General features: G+C 40.8%; 2 protein-coding genes across 2 annotated transcripts; one reads left to right on the top strand and one right to left on the bottom strand.

Annotated features, from left to right (window-relative positions):
• The first annotated feature begins 4,898 nt into the window (after window positions 1–4,898).
• LOC306831332 (proteasome subunit alpha type-6) lies at window positions 4,899–9,962 on the top strand. Its single transcript, XM_079355373.1, has 7 exons — window positions 4,899–5,251; window positions 5,952–6,046; window positions 7,195–7,276; window positions 7,845–8,000; window positions 8,129–8,307; window positions 8,476–8,570; window positions 9,751–9,962. Exons 1-7 carry the CDS (start codon window positions 5,176–5,178, stop codon window positions 9,806–9,808), a joined length of 741 nt encoding a protein of 246 aa, XP_079211499.1. The 5' UTR covers window positions 4,899–5,175; the 3' UTR covers window positions 9,809–9,962.
• Window positions 9,963–12,261: 2,299 nt separating this feature from the next.
• On the bottom strand, window positions 12,262–14,646 carry LOC306829777 (NF-kappa-B inhibitor alpha-like). The gene is made up of 6 exons (XM_079352944.1): window positions 14,333–14,646; window positions 13,681–13,786; window positions 13,368–13,575; window positions 13,165–13,253; window positions 12,790–13,050; window positions 12,262–12,677 (listed from the first exon to the last, which is right to left on the bottom strand). Exons 1-6 carry the CDS (start codon window positions 14,563–14,565, stop codon window positions 12,648–12,650), a joined length of 927 nt encoding a protein of 308 aa, XP_079209070.1. The 5' UTR covers window positions 14,566–14,646; the 3' UTR covers window positions 12,262–12,647.
• Between the last annotated feature and the right edge of the window lie 1,936 nt (window positions 14,647–16,582).

Genomic DNA, 16,582 nt, shown 5'->3' with positions numbered 1-16,582 from the left:
GGCATTTAGCACTGTGGCAGATCTTTCTTTAAATGTATGCTTTTTTCTAAGTGCTTAGAGCAATAAGCAATTTCAGACAGTCATTGTCTATCTCTGCCTCGCCCTTCTCTTTACCCGCGTCACACTGGCTCTTTTGGCTTCCCATTATACAAACCAACACATCTAATCTCTATGCCAACGTAAGGTTCTAATTCTTTTTAACATTGAAACATATAACACACCACGAATCTTTGCTGTAAACATATTGGGGCTTTTTCTGCAGCTGGTAAAGTATTCTGACATCGACCAGGCGGCATTGACCCGCATTGCCATAAATAGAAATAGCCACATGAACAATCTTATTCCAGATACTCGTATTCGCTTTTCAGTCATATTCTGTGCATCAGCGTTAATTTCAGTCAGTTTCATAACCAGCTTAAAACTCCTCACTGTAGCTTCAAGTACATCAATGTCCTAATTCTAAATTAATGCTTAAAAGAGAATAGGATCACACTGTAGATAGCACTAACACGCTCAGTAAGAACTGATCAGAATTCAAAGATACGGTACTACCCTCCAGATGTGGTCTGGACAGTCTGATCATTCATATCTATTTGTTTTCCCCTTATAGCTCAATTGCTATTAATGGCAGGTAATTCAATGTGGCCATGCCAACTGTAGGCTCATGTAAGGTAAGTTCATAACTTAGTCAGCAAAGTGTATTTGTAACACCACTGTTCAATGTTACAAAACAATCATATATTTTAAAAAGAGGATGGGTGTGATTTGGAGCGGTTATCATTTCTGTATCATGTAACTTAAGCTTTGCCTTGGCATTTGGTATGTGTTATATGTTACCATGTGGTTGCAATTGAGATGTATTTTACTTTCTGTTCGAAGGTTTTGTTTTCTCTTCTCTCCCATTTCAGCGCACATACAGTCTTTAGCTGTGGAAAAATCACATCAGTGCTAATCACATTTTGGTCCGAAAAAACACAACATTTCCTAAATAGTAGATAAATTTAGGTTATTCAAGATATGCCAAAAAACATACAAGACCAACAGCAACATTTCCTGGCAAGAAGCAGAAGTAGAAGTATCACTAACTGATTGCAGCCTGCGGTCAGGACAAGCTGACATAATGCACATTGAGAGGAGTGCAACACAACTATGTGTCCACATAGTTTGTGTGTCTGGATTTTTTTTAAACAGGGAAGGGGGGGGGGGAGTCAATAACCATCCATTTTTGGACATCAGGGTTTTAGGTTGCACAATAATAAAATAAACAGGTGTGATTTCTTCGTACAGGTCTGTCATCTGTTCTGCAAAGTAAAGCTGTCTACAACAACACTCAGTGCCTGTGAATCTGAACAAAGAACCTGGGTGGTTCACTGTTAAACCCCAATGTTTCTACGCCCTAAAGACGGATGAGTCTGCTGTCAGTCATGCAGCAAGTCCTGAATGACAAGATTCTGTGGTGGATTTTCCAACACATACCTTAATGGGCGGCAGTAGCACAGTCTGTAGGGACTTGGGTTGGGAACCGGAGGGTCGCCGGTTCAAGTCCCGGCACGGACCAAGTCCGGAAACTGGTCTGGTAACTGGAGAGGTGCCAGTCCATTTCCTGAGCACTGCCGAGGTGCCCCTGAGCAAGGCACCGAACCCCAAAACTGCTCTGGAGCGCTCGCTGTGGGCAGCCCCCTCACTCTGAGACCTCTCCATTAATGCATGTCACTAGAACCCTGTTTGTGCATGAGTGTGTATCTCGGCCTATGTGTGTGTTAGACAGAGTGTAAAAACTGAATTTCCCCTTGTGGGATTAATAAAGTGTAAATTAAATTAAATTAAGTATTCCCTTGTGCATAATTTGGGGCGTCACTAATTGCAACTCACCTCCAAGTTAATGTGAAACCACTGATGTGTGTCTGTGTGTGACAAACCACAAGACGACTTACAACAGCATGCAAATTCTGAAGAAGGTGTATGTTGTAAAAGGAAGAAAGCACGCAACATTGTTGTCACACACATGCACGATAGACCTGTATCTCTTTTGCATCTTTCTGTATTACACCTCACTAAAGATAAGCTGTTCCTGGAAGCCGCTGAGAGCATGCACATTCTAAGAAACCGTGTGCTTTACAATGCGATAAATATTCTGTGTTGGCTTTATAGTTTTATGCTTCCTTATGAGTACTAAACTAATGGTTTGGTAACAGGGTTTGCATAGAAAAGCATGTTCAACAGACAGTTAAAGAGGAATATGTTTGGAAAATGTTCGTAATGCTAAAAATGTCTGTTGTTACGGGAACAAAGGCTATTAAAATGTTTATTATAGTATGACAGAATGAGTCCAAACTGCTCATGTTTCATTTGAAGTTATGAGGAGTTTTAGTGTTTCCTATATTGCTTAACATCTAAACTTTTGTGCTTGGAAAACATTAGCCAGATTGGGGCTTTGCAATATTAAAAAAAAAACGAAAAAAAATGAAAAGACAAGTATTTTCATAGATGGTGGAGATCCCCCTGCACTCCACAAGTGAGTCCCACGCCTCTTCTCTGAGACATGGAGGTGGGGGTCTTTTCTGGTTTCTATTGTGAATACAGAGTGCAAATGCAGCTCTGGGACTGTATGAATGAGCGGTACGTTTATAAAGTAAGAACAGAACCATGGGGATGGAAAAAGAGAGAGAGAGAGCGGAGGTGGGGAAGGGGACAGGAAAGGGGGAGGTAAATGAGAGGCATCGTGGTAGAGGGGTATTAAAATGGGTGGGGAGGTTTGCTGTCTCTGTGCAGATGCAACCTAACAAGCATGGTATTACCTTTGAATAATTTGTTTAATTCATGCAAGAATTTAAATTAGGCCCTGAGAATAGATCTCCAAAAAATATATGGTATAAATTCCTTAACTTTTAAAGTTACATTTATGTTGATAGATGCATGTTTTGTAGTGGCAAAATCTGCTTTGCAAACTCTTGTCTTCATCATTCTGCAGCTTTATTTAGTAAGACTAAATACTGCTTGTGCAGGAGTGGAAACGTTTTTGCAATACTGGAGATGCATTAAGATTTATATGATGATGATAATAATGATGATGATAAGGGAGGGGATGATGATGAATTGTTGCTAAAAAAAAACCATTATTGCATACAACTTGTGTGATTGAGTCATAGCTGAGAAAAGTGGTTAAGTACTTAAATAAAAAAATACTCCCATGTAGGTCATCAGTGGGTGCAGTATTAAAATAGGCTAATGACAAGGACTGAAACTTTTCATTATAACCATATCACGAGGTATTACAAGGTAACTCCCGATGGCACTGCCAAATCCTGCTTATCAACAATCATGATAGCTGAGTATGTATGAGTCACTATCTAAAGATGCAGGTGAGCCACAAAGAGGAAGGAAACATTCTGTATGCAGCTGTGTTAGATATGGCGAATGAGGGAAAATCCACGATGACACATGCACACTTGCAGTTCTTTTTTTTTCAGGAACAAGGATGTAATCCGTTGATGATTTTGTCAAACGATTAATAAGACTGCTCACTCAAGTTTACTCTGCTTGTTATATGATAACAGAAGTCAACTTTTGGTGTCACAAGGGAGTCTGTTTTCAATATGTCTCAGTGCCAGACTTATATAGTTACCATTGGAGCCTCTCTGTGCAGGTTATTGCAATATGTTGTTCACTCTTTTAACAGCTAATGTATGACATTGGGGAGTCATATAACAAAATGCTAGCAGAAGCTGACAATAACAAAACTATGACAGTTCATGCACAGTGATTTATATGTACATTAACAACAGTTTTGCTTAACTTGGGTATAAACTACTGTGTGTAACAGCAGGCAGATTGTCTGATGATTCTTTATACTTCCTTGTGGGTAAAGTATATAACTTGTGTCTTTAACCATGTCATGCACGTCACAATATTGCAAATAACATGCATTTGTACCTGGCAAACATTTGGCTAGGAGGAAATGCACTGGTGTCACTGATAACACTGAAAATAGTATACATTTTCCAGTATGCAATGATAATATTTTTTTCCTGGAAGGAATGTTGTAATTGTAGGAAACACGCAGGTGCCAATAATTCCTGGTACTGCACAAGCCTGCTCCAAGTCACAATGACATGGCAAAGAGAAACAACGACAGAGCCATTGTTTTTGTTTTTGGAACACCTTGACTGTGACAAGTCCACATACAGTATTAGCCTATTTTCATACATCATAATTATTGCCAATTATAGGCTATATATAAAAACTAAAGGCCACAATGTATTTTCAACTTTGCTTTGCAGTGTGTGAAACCCAACACTCTGACTTGTTGTACACTCATGGGAACTTACACGTCTGCATTGTTTTGGTTATATACCCCACTGCTGTTGCCATAAGTCCAATCTTTAAAATGATTACAGACATTATTAGTATCCGTGAACCTGTAGGCCTGCATAGACTATGATATGATTAATCATTGCAGCTCAGTGAAGACAATTGCACTTCAGTGTAATATATCAACAATAACATTGGATCACTTTCAACAGGAAATCCAAAACTTTAATTTAAAGTTAAAACACACAGCTACTCGATCGTAAAGATCTTTTGAAAAATGTGCATCACAAAGAGCAGCAGATCTTGTTTTTACACATTAGGAAACTATTTTAATTGTGGCTATGAGCACGAATGTCCCATATCGGCTTCTTTCTGTTTTCAGTTGTTGTCACTACAAAGTGTTTCAATAATATGCTTTTATTTGAAAATTGTAAGGCACTCGTTTTTTAATTATTATTTATTTATTGTTTTCCATTTAATTGAAATATTTATTAGATGTTTGGAAGACTTCTTGCGACGCCACAGGGGGTCTCGACCCGACTTAAGGAAACATTGACCTGCTCGTGCATACAAATATGAATTAGTAGTTAAATATGTTAATTGTGTAATTAATAATAGTTCCCTCACAATAGGTGCAAAGACGTAAGGCCTTTAATAATACAGGAGCAACAACAAAAATGACCAAGTTGTCACACCGGGCATCGTTTGAATGTCATATCACCATAGCAACGCAGCAGGTCCTTGACACCGGAAGAAGTTGAGAGGCCGTCGGTTACACTACCGGATGGAAATATTGTGCATGAAGTAAATTCAGCTTGATACATTTATTTGAAGGAACTTCTCGTCCAACATAACCCTTGTGAAATGTCCCGAGGCTCGAGTGCAGGTTTTGACCGACACATCACCATCTTCTCTCCGGAGGGGAGACTCTATCAAGTCGGTCAGTGTCACACTAAAGCCGGCTCGGAGGCTAACCTGTTAGCTAGCTAGCTAAATGCTCTGTCATGGTTTGCGTAGCTGGGCTTCTTCTGTGTGATTATATTACACTCACCTGAAGAGAAAGCAGAATCTTAAGTTACAAATGAAAGTAGTGCCCGTGTTGTACTGGTTTCTAGTGTGTTTAAACGTTACTGAAGCTTCAATATATATTAAAATAACGCGACTGAACATGGCTACAAGTTAGCACGGTTAGCTTTGCAGTTAATCAAGCTGATTCATTGTGGACACTTTACAGCAGTCCTACAAAGTCAGTGTGATGTTTCTTTTGCTGAAATTATCTTTACCATGCTGCTAAGTCACCCCGTTATAGAAGTGTGTGCATTTTTTGACCTACTACTGTAAACGCTGGTTACAGTTAAAGGGACAATGCGCCGTAAATAAGAATGTAATCAAGTCGATTTAACTTTGCTTGTAGTTTAGGTTTAACATGAGAAGTCACCTAGTATGTTAGAGCTAAACTGAACATGTGCAGAACAATTTGTTTTGTGATTAACAATAGGCCAGAAACGAGCCCAGAAGTTAAACAAGTCTCTGTTTACATCGATTATAGATAAATATAATAAAATAATATTAACCCGTACAAGTGGCTTTAGCTTGGGATCATCATTTCTTATAACCCTCCTTGTGTTTTTTGTTTGCAGAATATGCTTTCAAGGCCATCAACCAAGGTGGACTAACATCTGTAGCGGTCAGGGGGAAGGACTGTGCCGTTGTTGTAACACAGAAAAAAGTACCGGTAAGTTGGCATCAGATCTGTTTTATGCCAAAAAATTACCTCACACATACACTACTCACAAGAAGTTAGGGATATTGTTATTTACATGAGGTCTTTTCCGATTTGGTCTGAATTTTTATGAGAATTGTGCCCACTGCAAACAGTCGTGTCTTGGTGTCAGTGGAGTCACCTGCAACAGTCGTCCGGCATCAAGCCAAAGCGGTGGAGTCGGTTGGGAATGGTTTGCCTGGAAGCCCTCGTACTCCTCACTCCTCGTAAACAGGCTTGCAGCTGTGTGACAGTAGCATAAAGGTGTCTGAGTGCACAGGTCCTTAGGCAATGATCATCATTGCGGTCTGTCACGAACACTGTCAGTAGTTCTGTGTCTTGCTGCAAGTCTGCTGATGACACACCAAGTTCACGAGCAATATCTGACCTCCTGCTACAGACCTGAAGGTGCGCGATGGCCAGGTGGGGCTGCTCGTCTGTTTAGTGACTTTTTTTATGCCCACAGAGTGAAATTGATGCCACATTGAAAAGGGTTGTCTTTTTGTATTTTTTGGTATTGGCCCCAATATGTAAGGCACACTGTACACAGTGAGATCATTACATGGAAAACACAAAATGGGCTGTCTATCACCCTAATACAATTGCCTCCCTATCCTGAAAATCACTGAAGTGAAACAAACACCTTTTGTATGAAAACCACTGAGGACCTCACAATATCCCTAACTTATTGTGAGTCGTGTATATCAACAATTCTGCAATGAATTCTGTTTAACACACGAGCCGCACACTGATTAAGACACTTATGAAACAACTACACACACACGCACGCACACACACACACCCACACATTTTTCTGTAAGGTGACCTTTAGTGATATAAAAGGTGCCCATAAATAAAATGTAGTATTATTATTATGGAAAGTTTCTCACGATTGAGATGTTTACTTGTGTATTTTAAAAAAGGTGATGTTGTTTAAGAGACACTGATAATGTTTCAGTTTAGAGTGTTTAACTTGAATTATCAAAAGACAGACGGAGCAAATGTCCAAGGAGGCTTTGAATGTGTTGTATTAGATCCATATGGACCGTTAAGAATAAGCTGCTTTGCTGAATTGCTATATTGATTGCTCTTTGAGTTAAACCTTCTCCTCACTCACACAGGACAAGCTTTTGGACTCGGCCACAGTGACCCACCTCTTCAGAATAACAGATAATATTGGATGCGTAATGTCTGGGATGACAGGTAAGCGGAACACGTCATGAATGAAACACACACTGTTAGCATATTCTTTTATTGTCATTGTCTGAGTCAATTAAAAAAAAGAGTCCAGCTGTAGAAAGACCATTTCTAGTTGGTAGTTTTTTTTTTACGTTTAGTCTTTGTGTATTCAGCAAAATTTACTTTCCTTTTTTCCCCTTTCCCCGAGGATTGCATTTGATAAACTTTCCACTTTCCTTTTAAACTATGTTGGCGTCTGTTAGCAGCACCCGCGGTGGTTTGTCAGTACTTGGAAAAACGGAAAGGAAGGAAAAAAAGATTTTGAGAAGAAAAAAAATCCTTGGAAAAAAAATGTCTTTTCTGTGATTCTTTGGAACAAGTTAAAGGGGGTGTGTCTTAACAATCGTCCCTGTGTTCTCTGTGGCTCACTCTTCCTCCTCCATAAGAACTTGATTTTACCAAGCTGGCTGCTCTCTGTATTTTCATTCAAGCGTTTCACTTCATGTTTGACTTATCGTCAAGTGGATGCTTTGGGGGAAAAAAAAAATCTGCCACCTTTCCCTTCTCACGGCCTGTGTCTGATATCGTCCAGCTGACAGCCGGTCCCAAGTCCAGCGAGCTCGCTACGAGGCCGCCAACTGGCAATACAAGTACGGTTACGAGATCCCAGTGGACATGCTGTGTAAGAGAATGGCTGACATCTCGCAAGTGTACACGCAGAACGCTGAGATGAGACCACTGGGCTGCTGTGAGTATATTTCATGATGTGCTGTCGAATTTAATGGTGACATGTTTGTAGGCGCGTTTCAGACAAATCTGTAGGCTTTATAGCAGCGATGCCAAGTGTAACTCTCCTGGCTCCTCTGTTGCCGTCAGGTATGATCGTGATCGGCGTCGACGAGGAGCTCGGACCCCAGGTGTACAAATGCGACCCAGCAGGCTACTACTGTGGCTTTAAGGCCACTGCTGCTGGAGTGAAACAGACGGAAGCCACCAGCTTCCTGGAGAAGAAAGTAAAAAAGAAACTGGACTGGACTTTTGAACAAACTATTGAGGTACAAATGAAATCTCTTTTACAGGCAGGGAACTCAGGTAGAGGAACCTGAAAGCAAAAGTAACCCTACAGGTGGTTTCCAGCTGTGGGGTTTATTATTTTATTACCATCATTAAATGATAAGTGTCATACAGAAACACATACGATAAGCACTCTGTCTTCCTTACAGACGGCGATCTCTTGTCTGTCAACTGTTCTCTCCATTGACTTCAAGCCCTCTGAACTGGAGGTGGGCGTGGTCACAACACAGGAGCCCAAGTTCAGGTACAAGACCGTCTGCAGTATAAATGTGACTGAAATGATCTTTGAATGTGAGCTATAACAGGGGAATATTAGGTTTTAAGAGGGACTCTTCTGGTAAATATGAAGAGGCCTTTCTGTATGTTTAGGTTGAAGACACAACATGTTGAGGGGGGTCCGAGACCCCCTGATTGATACTTGAACAGGGGGGTTCAAGTATCAATCAAAGCCTCAACAGCAACGTGTTGAGGGGTCTCTGTAAGTTAAAAAAAAAACAGCTGCGATTGGCTTCCTGCTCTGCAGTGGAGCAGAGGGAGAGAAAGCTGTTTGGTCTTTGCGTACAAAGCACACAACTTCAGACGTTGAATTTTCCCGTTGTGTGCAGCTGCTTGCTGCAGATGTGATTCGGCGCTCTCTCGGGCTCGCTGCATCTCGATAAGAAATCTCCCCACACGCGGCTCCGGGATCGGAACGTTTTAAAACGGGAGTTCTGTTGTTTTGCCACCGGAGACGCGCGGTGCGGTCAGAGCATTCGTCCAGGCTGTTGGCAGTTACTTCGGTGCTGTATCAGCGCTCGGTACACGTGCAGAGGCAAGTGTGAATGTGTCTGTCCTAAAAATGACCCGAAACATTACAGCTCTCAAGTCCACATGTTTAAAAAAGGATTCAAAGGAATGTATTGTGTATTCAGAAAAGTCAGAAATTGGTGCATAAAAACTGATCAGAATGGATCAGAAGGAAAATGAATGCTAGGTGTGTAAAATGTTGTGGGAGAGATCGTCAGACCCTCCATAACCTGTCGGTGAACGCTATTAACCTGCACATTGGTCACGATTTCTTTTGCTTTCTTTTTTTTACTTTACTTTACTTCAGTTGAAGAAAGAGACAATAACTGTCGTCTCATTCAAATAACAAAAATAAAGTTAATGACATTTAAATGTTCTCTTTTGCATTTTCAGAAGAAACATTCAAGTTAAAACTGAATTAACAAATGAATGTGTAACATAGACGTGTGCCCAGCACTGAAAGTATGAAATTCTCCAAATGAAAGCAGCTCATGCAGACGATTTTGTGGCTCCCAAAAACCCTTAATAATCTCTTTTTTTCCGTCAGTATCCGTTGTACGTCAAAGCATCTTTATTCAGGGCTGACTCGTATTTAGTGTATCTTTTGGATGCAGTACTCATGAGTGTGCTCTCTCCAGGATTCTGGCAGAGACTGAAGTGGACACCCACCTGATGGCCCTGGCAGAGCGAGACTGAGCGAGCAGGGCCCTGTCACCTGAAGGATTAAGTTAGAGCATGATGGGATATGCAGTTCCCAGAAGGAGACTGATGTTATCTTTGTTTGCTGTACATTCAACCCCCACTGTTTCATTCAACAATAAAAAAAAAAAAAGTTTTTGGAGTAAAATAATCGCTTGTCTTCGTGTCTGTCGTCTTTTAATGTGTGTGAAGTTTGTTTTCACATGAAGAGCATATTTAAAGTATGCACATGAAGATGCATAGGAGCCTTTGCATGTGAAGCCGGTTATGTCAGCTGTGTTTTCATCTGTTGGTTGAATTAAGCAGCAGAGAGACACGTTTCTGGGAACACGAGCGTGTGCAGAGCTCTTCCTGTTGTGGCTCCGAGTACGCTACAATCACACGACAGGTGGAGAGGTAGCTTTTACTACAGTGATGTAGACCAGATTTGACCTCATTTTCTTAACATTTTTGCAAATCGAGAATGTCAGAAATAGATTACTTCTACCCACCGGAAACATCCTACTACATGATAAGTTTCTCTTTGCAAAAGGGGAAACTTGTTCCCCTTGCTGTTTCAGAATGGTTTTGACAAATCTGTCGGATGTCCTCAGGTGTGAGTGTGTCGAAGGGGAAATGCTGTCTGCGAATTCTTGTCAGTGACCCCGTCCAGTTCAGTCGTAACAAAGACTTCTTCATCAGCACGTGGTCTGAAATAATGTGCCGTCATCAACTACTCACTCTCAGTTTATTTTAGACCATTTCCCATCAGGCCTGTTGATTCACTCTTGCTCCTTTCCATCTCTGTGGGTCTTTTTGCAGATATTACACACTCAGAAATCCAGCTGAAATATACTTCCTCATTCAAAACGCAGAGATAATATTGAGGACTATCTGCTTGGTTGAATGTTAAAAACCTCGGCCTCTTCTGACTTCCACTGTCATTAAGAAGTAACAGCTTTGTCCTTGGAAAATTCCCCTTGCAGTCCTGTACAGGTAAACAAGCCTGTTAATGTTTACCGCCCTGTGGACGATTATAGGGAGACAGTGGGATACTCTACTATTAAAGCTTATCATGCAGGGACATTTTCCTGATTACAGATGGAGCACTGGTCCCAGGTTTATTCCATATTGGTAATCAGGGCCTGGTGTGTTGATTATGTTAGGGGATTCCTTCGTGCCAGTGCTGGAGTTCCAATCAGATCCATGTCAAATGTGTTCATAAAGCACATTAAAAGAATAACTACTAAATGACCATGAATATAAAATCTGTTTGAGGATGGTTCAGGTGTGCAGGCCAGACCTGAATGCAGATTAAATGAAGCACATGAGAAAGTTTCAGTTTTTTTTGTCATTTTCTTATTTTATTTTTCTCAGTTACTTGTTGCTATGAATTAACACGCCGTGTTGTAAATTTACGGTAATCAGCCAAACTGTATATATCACAATATTGACTGCAGGGAAAAAATGTAAGGATACATAAAATGTTTTGGGTTTATAAAACGTAACGAGAAACAGCTTTAGTATTTGTGAAATACTTGTTATACAAAGATGCCTCATATTTCAGGTTTTCAGCTTCCAGAAAAAGTTGGGTTTGTTGCTTTTACATTTAAATACTTATTTTGAAATTGTGCTGAAGTTTTGACTTACTTTGGAAAAATAATCAATTTAAACGTGTTCCTTTGGTATATCTAACTATTTCCATTTCTTTTCCATTAAATAAGAAGTCGATTTAATAGAGGGAGTGATGGGTGCATAATAAAAAAGTAAAAATAATGATTGCGGTTCAATTACGGAAAAAAATAACAATTAGCTAAAACTCAACCAACAACTCAAAGATCCTGCTTTAAATGTTGGAGTTATACTCTGATATTACAACGTAAGTTAAAAGACACTTGGTGTATAACTGCCTTTAAAGACATTTTCTTCTTAAACTGCATTGCATGAACTACATGACTCATTATAATGCGTCAAGTAATAAAGGAAATGATCCATCTACTTCTTCCAACATCACGGCTGACACACATCTTGTACTTCCCAGAGTGCTGCAAAGTTTCCTCGTCACTATGACTGAGACTAATCTAACTCCTTCCGCTTCAGTTTCACATGTTAAGACATTTCCTCCATGCACACTTCTTTGGCATTTCCAATGAATACTACTTCCTTGTTGCTTTTTAGCGCTTGGGCCAGAGAAGGGTGGAATATTGAAGTACAACATGTTCCTCTTAAGTTAAGGGACTTTCAGCGCGGTGACTCAGAGACCCTGTGACCTCGCCCCAACAAGGAAATCCCAGACTGTTCCAAGTGGCAGAGTGTCACTTCTTTTAGTCTGCGTTTCTTTCAAAAGTCGGACTGATGACTCTCTGTCTCGTCACTGTTAGTGAGAGATGACTTAGAGCGTGGAAAGGCCGTGAAACAGTCATCAAGTAGAAGTAACTGACCCCCTTACTGAATAAAGAAACATTCAAGTGTTTATATTCAATAAACTTATTTTTTATTCTCAAACAATTTGTGTTAATAGTGTTTAAATTCACACTTTTGTACAGGTAAAAAAATAGTATCTCTGTATTTACAATATTTTACAACAGTCACATATTTACACATCTTTAGCAATTTGTCTGCACTTCACAGAACATGGAGGTCGTTTTCTTGTATTATGGTCTCACGTCTCATGATCTTGACTTGACCATAGTTTACGCCGTCTTCATTCATGTCTGTGAGATCCCAGGGCCAGCTCTTTGAGCCTTGGCCTGGACGGGGGACGTGGACTGATGTGTCCCTCGGTGTGGGGCTGATTCTGCGCAACCCTGTAGCAGCTTAACTGTGGTTCACACCACCAGACGGGGGCCAGTTCTGTTTATTTTCCAAACTTTATGTCGTCATACAGCTGTGGGAAATAACATAAAAACAACGTTAGGAACCAAAACTATAAGGTTGTTTTTTTTTGTTTTTTTTCAATAAAACCTCAAGGTGATTATTATTTTAAATTAAATACTGACCTCATCTTCCGATCCATCCAAGTCCTCCATATCACTCTCGTCTGAATCGCTCTCAGGCAGCGCCCTCAGTTCTTCGGCTGTCTTCTCGTACAACTGGCAGCGGATCTCTTCGTTTTGGCGCCCATAGGTGAGGTGGTATGGCGTGAAGCCACCATAGTTAAAACAGTTTACATCAGCACCCAGTTCAAGGAGGCGACGGACAAGTGTAGGGTTCTGGAGATCCACGGCGAGATGGAGTGACGTCCGTCCACTGCACTGTTCCTGAGGGAAAACACGGACAGGAATAAGGTTAGATTCTTCCAGACTTTATCTTCAAGGATCATCTTTCAAATAATATCTAAAACAGGTTTCATTTGGAGGTCATTTGAGACATACCTGTGCGTTGATGTCTGCGCCCAGCTGGACAAGAGTTTCAACCAATGAAACGTAGCCGTTGATGGACGCCAAGTGGAGACAGTTCTGTCCTGTAAAGAGAAATCAGGAGAGGCTCAGTTAAAAACCAAAACATAGAACAGCTTCAGTAAAACATGACATTGTGGGAGTCTTTTGAAGAGGTGCTATTTTATATGAATGCTTACCATTATAGTTGGGGAATGACAGGATGGAGGAAAGGTGGCGTTGGCATTTCTGGGTAATGACGCCAAAGCAGGCGAGAGAGCCCTTCTTGCAGGCAATGTGGAGAGCTGTGTTCCCGCTGTCATCGGACAACCGTGGATCACAGCCGGCCTTCAGGAGCTTCTCCACCAGCTGAGGCTGCTCTGTGATTACTGCCAAGTGGAGCGCAGTCTGAGGAGAAACAACACGTTTAATTATAATGTGGATTTTATAGTTAATTTGTATGAATAATGAGGAGAACAGTTGTTTCCAGCTCGAGATTGTGTTTGATTTTACCTGTCTCTGGTGGTTCTGCACATTGAGGAAAGAGTGATTCTGGGACAGTTTGATCATCTGAAGGGCATGCTCTGTGGCTTCATGAATGACTGCCAAGTGCAGAAATCTGTGGGATGAAAAAAGAGAGAGAGAGATTTGTTAAAAAAAAAAAGGGTTTAGGAAAAACAAACAAAAAAAACTACGCAGGGTGGAAATGGTTCCAGCCAAATAAAAAAAGAACAAAGCCTCAGTAGTTGAGCGTTACGCAAGAATGGAGTTTTGTCGGGTTATTTCCACCAGTTGTGGCTTGACACATCTGATGCTTTATCAGTTCCTGGCAGCGGGCCAGGGACTTTCCTGAACTCACAGAGCGGACTTTAGCACCGCCCAGACTGCGCTCTCAGCCAAAGTACACACACACACACGCACATTTGGTGCGCGCTGTGCTGCACACACACAGACAGACTTTAAAAGGCCTTTTGTATTTGTGCTACTTTCGTCAATTTCACTACTATGTTTGCATTTAAAATACATCTTTTGTATTTGCTGATCTGTTGTGTCGATGCTGCTCTGTGGTGCAACAAATGTGTATTCGCATACATTTTTCGCAAACGCATTAAATCTGCAAACGCGAAATTGCATCAAAAAAAACAAAACACAAAACTAAACTTACGTGTCACCATCTTCAGTCACTGCAGTCCTCCAAGGTTCGTATTCCTGAGTGAGCTCCTCGCTCTTGTCCACCGCCATGTCCTCAAACTGGTTCACCAACTCGTCCTCCTTCAGGGACTCCAGGCCGGAATCAAAACGGTCCTCTTGGCAAGGCAACATTTTCCCGTGTTTGGACTCCATGTTGTCCAAGTTATAATCCATTTGGTTGCGGTGAGAAACTCTGTGCATGTCCATGTTGACTTTGCGACTGTCACAAGACAAAGTTCCGTCTCTAGCTAAGGGTCAGGGCTGTCTGGTGCAGAGGAGGGAGGCGCGCTGGGTTTTGTGCGCTCGGCTGGGCGGGGCCTCAGAGTGGGGAATTCCACTTGACTTATCTTAGAATAAGCATAGGGAAATCACACAGGGCTGTGCTTTTGTTAGAAACCCCCCATCCTCAACACAGTCAGAAAGAAAACCGGTAGTTTCCTATTAGACACCTATTTTCACCTGTGATGTATGATAGGGGTCATGACTTTAATTCTTTCAATGAATGACACTATATGGACATGAATGAGAGGGAGACAGTCCCTATCAGGCTCTTCAAGAATTCCCCTCTGCAGAGGGGAAAATTGTGTTTCTCAAGTGGCTAACCAAATAAGCTTTACATATTTTCCATTTATTTCCCACTTTGTCTGACAGGGTCCCAAACTTCAATTCATTCAAAAAGAGAAATCCAGTGTGCAAACTGATGCCCAGAATTTAAACTGAAATGTCACACAGCTGAGAAGGTTTGAGTACTGGATGCTGGAGTTCACACACCAGGAGCTGCTCCACTTCAATTGAATTTATTAAAATATCAACTGGATTGTTTAGGCCCTCGCCCTTCATACACCTACACTAAAATAACCACATTGTCTAATCTTACAACAGTAAGTCGTAACCACAAAATATATCCAAAATACAGGCATGCATTGCACCTTCATATTATTGAATATCATATACATTCACCTACACATTTAAACACCACACAAAATCATTTCACTAAAGTGTTGTGTTGATCTTTTGGTTTCTTTGGTTTGGTTTCGTAATGTTTTTTTAAATATATTTTTTAAATACCTTATTTTATTAATTAATGAATACTCTGCTTATTTAATATTTTTTTTAATGTTATATTCACTTGTTTTTTTGGGGGGGGGGGTAAACATATTGATATGTAGGCCTATATGCATATCCTGCGAATGAATGATGCATGCTTGAAAACTGGAATGTATCATGAAAACATCAAATTAACGTGCAGCACGTCAAGGGTTCATGCGGAAAGGAAAATATCAGGAAGCGAACGTGTGCACTATACAGCGTGCTGAGGAGGGAAAATTCTGAAGTTTCCTGCTGGAGACTCCCTTGTGAAACCAACATGCTTCACAGTATGTTCTGTGCTTACCCGTCCAGTATTGCACATGCTGTGGATAACCCTGGAGGTTACAATTCTTTTATTTTATTCCAGAAAGTTGTGCAGAAAATTCAAACTATCAGTATAACTTCCTGTAGGTAATGTAATTTTTTCCTTATCTGTGTTGTAACTTTACTTGTTATCCGTTTAAATTTTCTTTTTTGTTGTTGTAGTTCTCTATTTTTTTTATAAGATGCAGGAAATTCCTCTCTCTTACACAACATGGTGGTTAAGTGCGTGATATACGTTGTCTGTGCGTCTCTGACATTTAATATAAAATTCCCAGGATCACTGTTTACATTGTGAGAGGTAGGCTTGGCAAAAACATAGCAACAGTATCCAGGAGCAGTGATGCCTTCACACCTCCACGGGGCGATACTGTAGACATTACACTATTCAAACTGAACACAATTGCACACGCAGGGAAGGGCTATGATATCACATGAATGCGTCTTGTATCACTGGTTGTCTGTAAGTGTGCGTCATATCAAACAAATGTCCCCACTGAAGGCAAATGGCCCCTCCTCTTGAATTCCACATATTTTAATCTTTGCTTTGCATCAAAATGAGCAATCTGAGTACAAACTGTTCTTGCAGCCTGGTGTTTTTTCTCCTGTTGCTTAGATTGCGTGTTTTTGTGTCTATATGGTCAGCTTTTTTAGCCATATGGGAAATACTGGGACTTCCGCTTTACGTCTATGATTTTTTTTTAAGCTGTGCTCTTGCTCTTGCTCTTGCCTCTACTTGCCTTTTATTTACCACTGGTTGCTATTGACACTAACCGCTGAGAAAGCATTGACGCCACTTTATTGTCAAGTGCTG

Source organism: Symphodus melops, assembly GCF_947650265.1.
Source record: "Symphodus melops genome assembly, chromosome: 1".
NCBI classification, from domain to species: domain Eukaryota; kingdom Metazoa; phylum Chordata; class Actinopteri; order Labriformes; family Labridae; genus Symphodus; species Symphodus melops.
Note: the sequence above shows the minus strand (reverse complement) of the source record. Positions and strands in the feature narration are given on the sequence as shown.

Coding starts and splice junctions, on each gene's coding strand:
- LOC306831332 (XM_079355373.1), top strand. CDS start 5,176: ATGTCCCGAGGCTCGAGTGCAGGTTTTGACCGACACATCACCATCTTC. Junction 7,277..7,844: donor CGTAATGTCTGGGATGACAG/GTAAGCGGAACA, acceptor GATATCGTCCAG/CTGACAGCCGGTCCCAAGTC. Junction 8,001..8,128: donor GATGAGACCACTGGGCTGCT/GTGAGTATATTT, acceptor TGTTGCCGTCAG/GTATGATCGTGATCGGCGTC.
- LOC306829777 (XM_079352944.1), bottom strand. CDS start 14,565: ATGGACATGCACAGAGTTTCTCACCGCAACCAAATGGATTATAACTTG. Junction 13,787..14,332: donor GTGACTGAAGATGGTGACAC/GTAAGTTTAGTT, acceptor TTCATCCCACAG/ATTTCTGCACTTGGCAGTCA. Junction 12,678..12,789: donor TGGATGGATCGGAAGATGAG/GTCAGTATTTAA, acceptor TATTTCCCACAG/CTGTATGACGACATAAAGTT.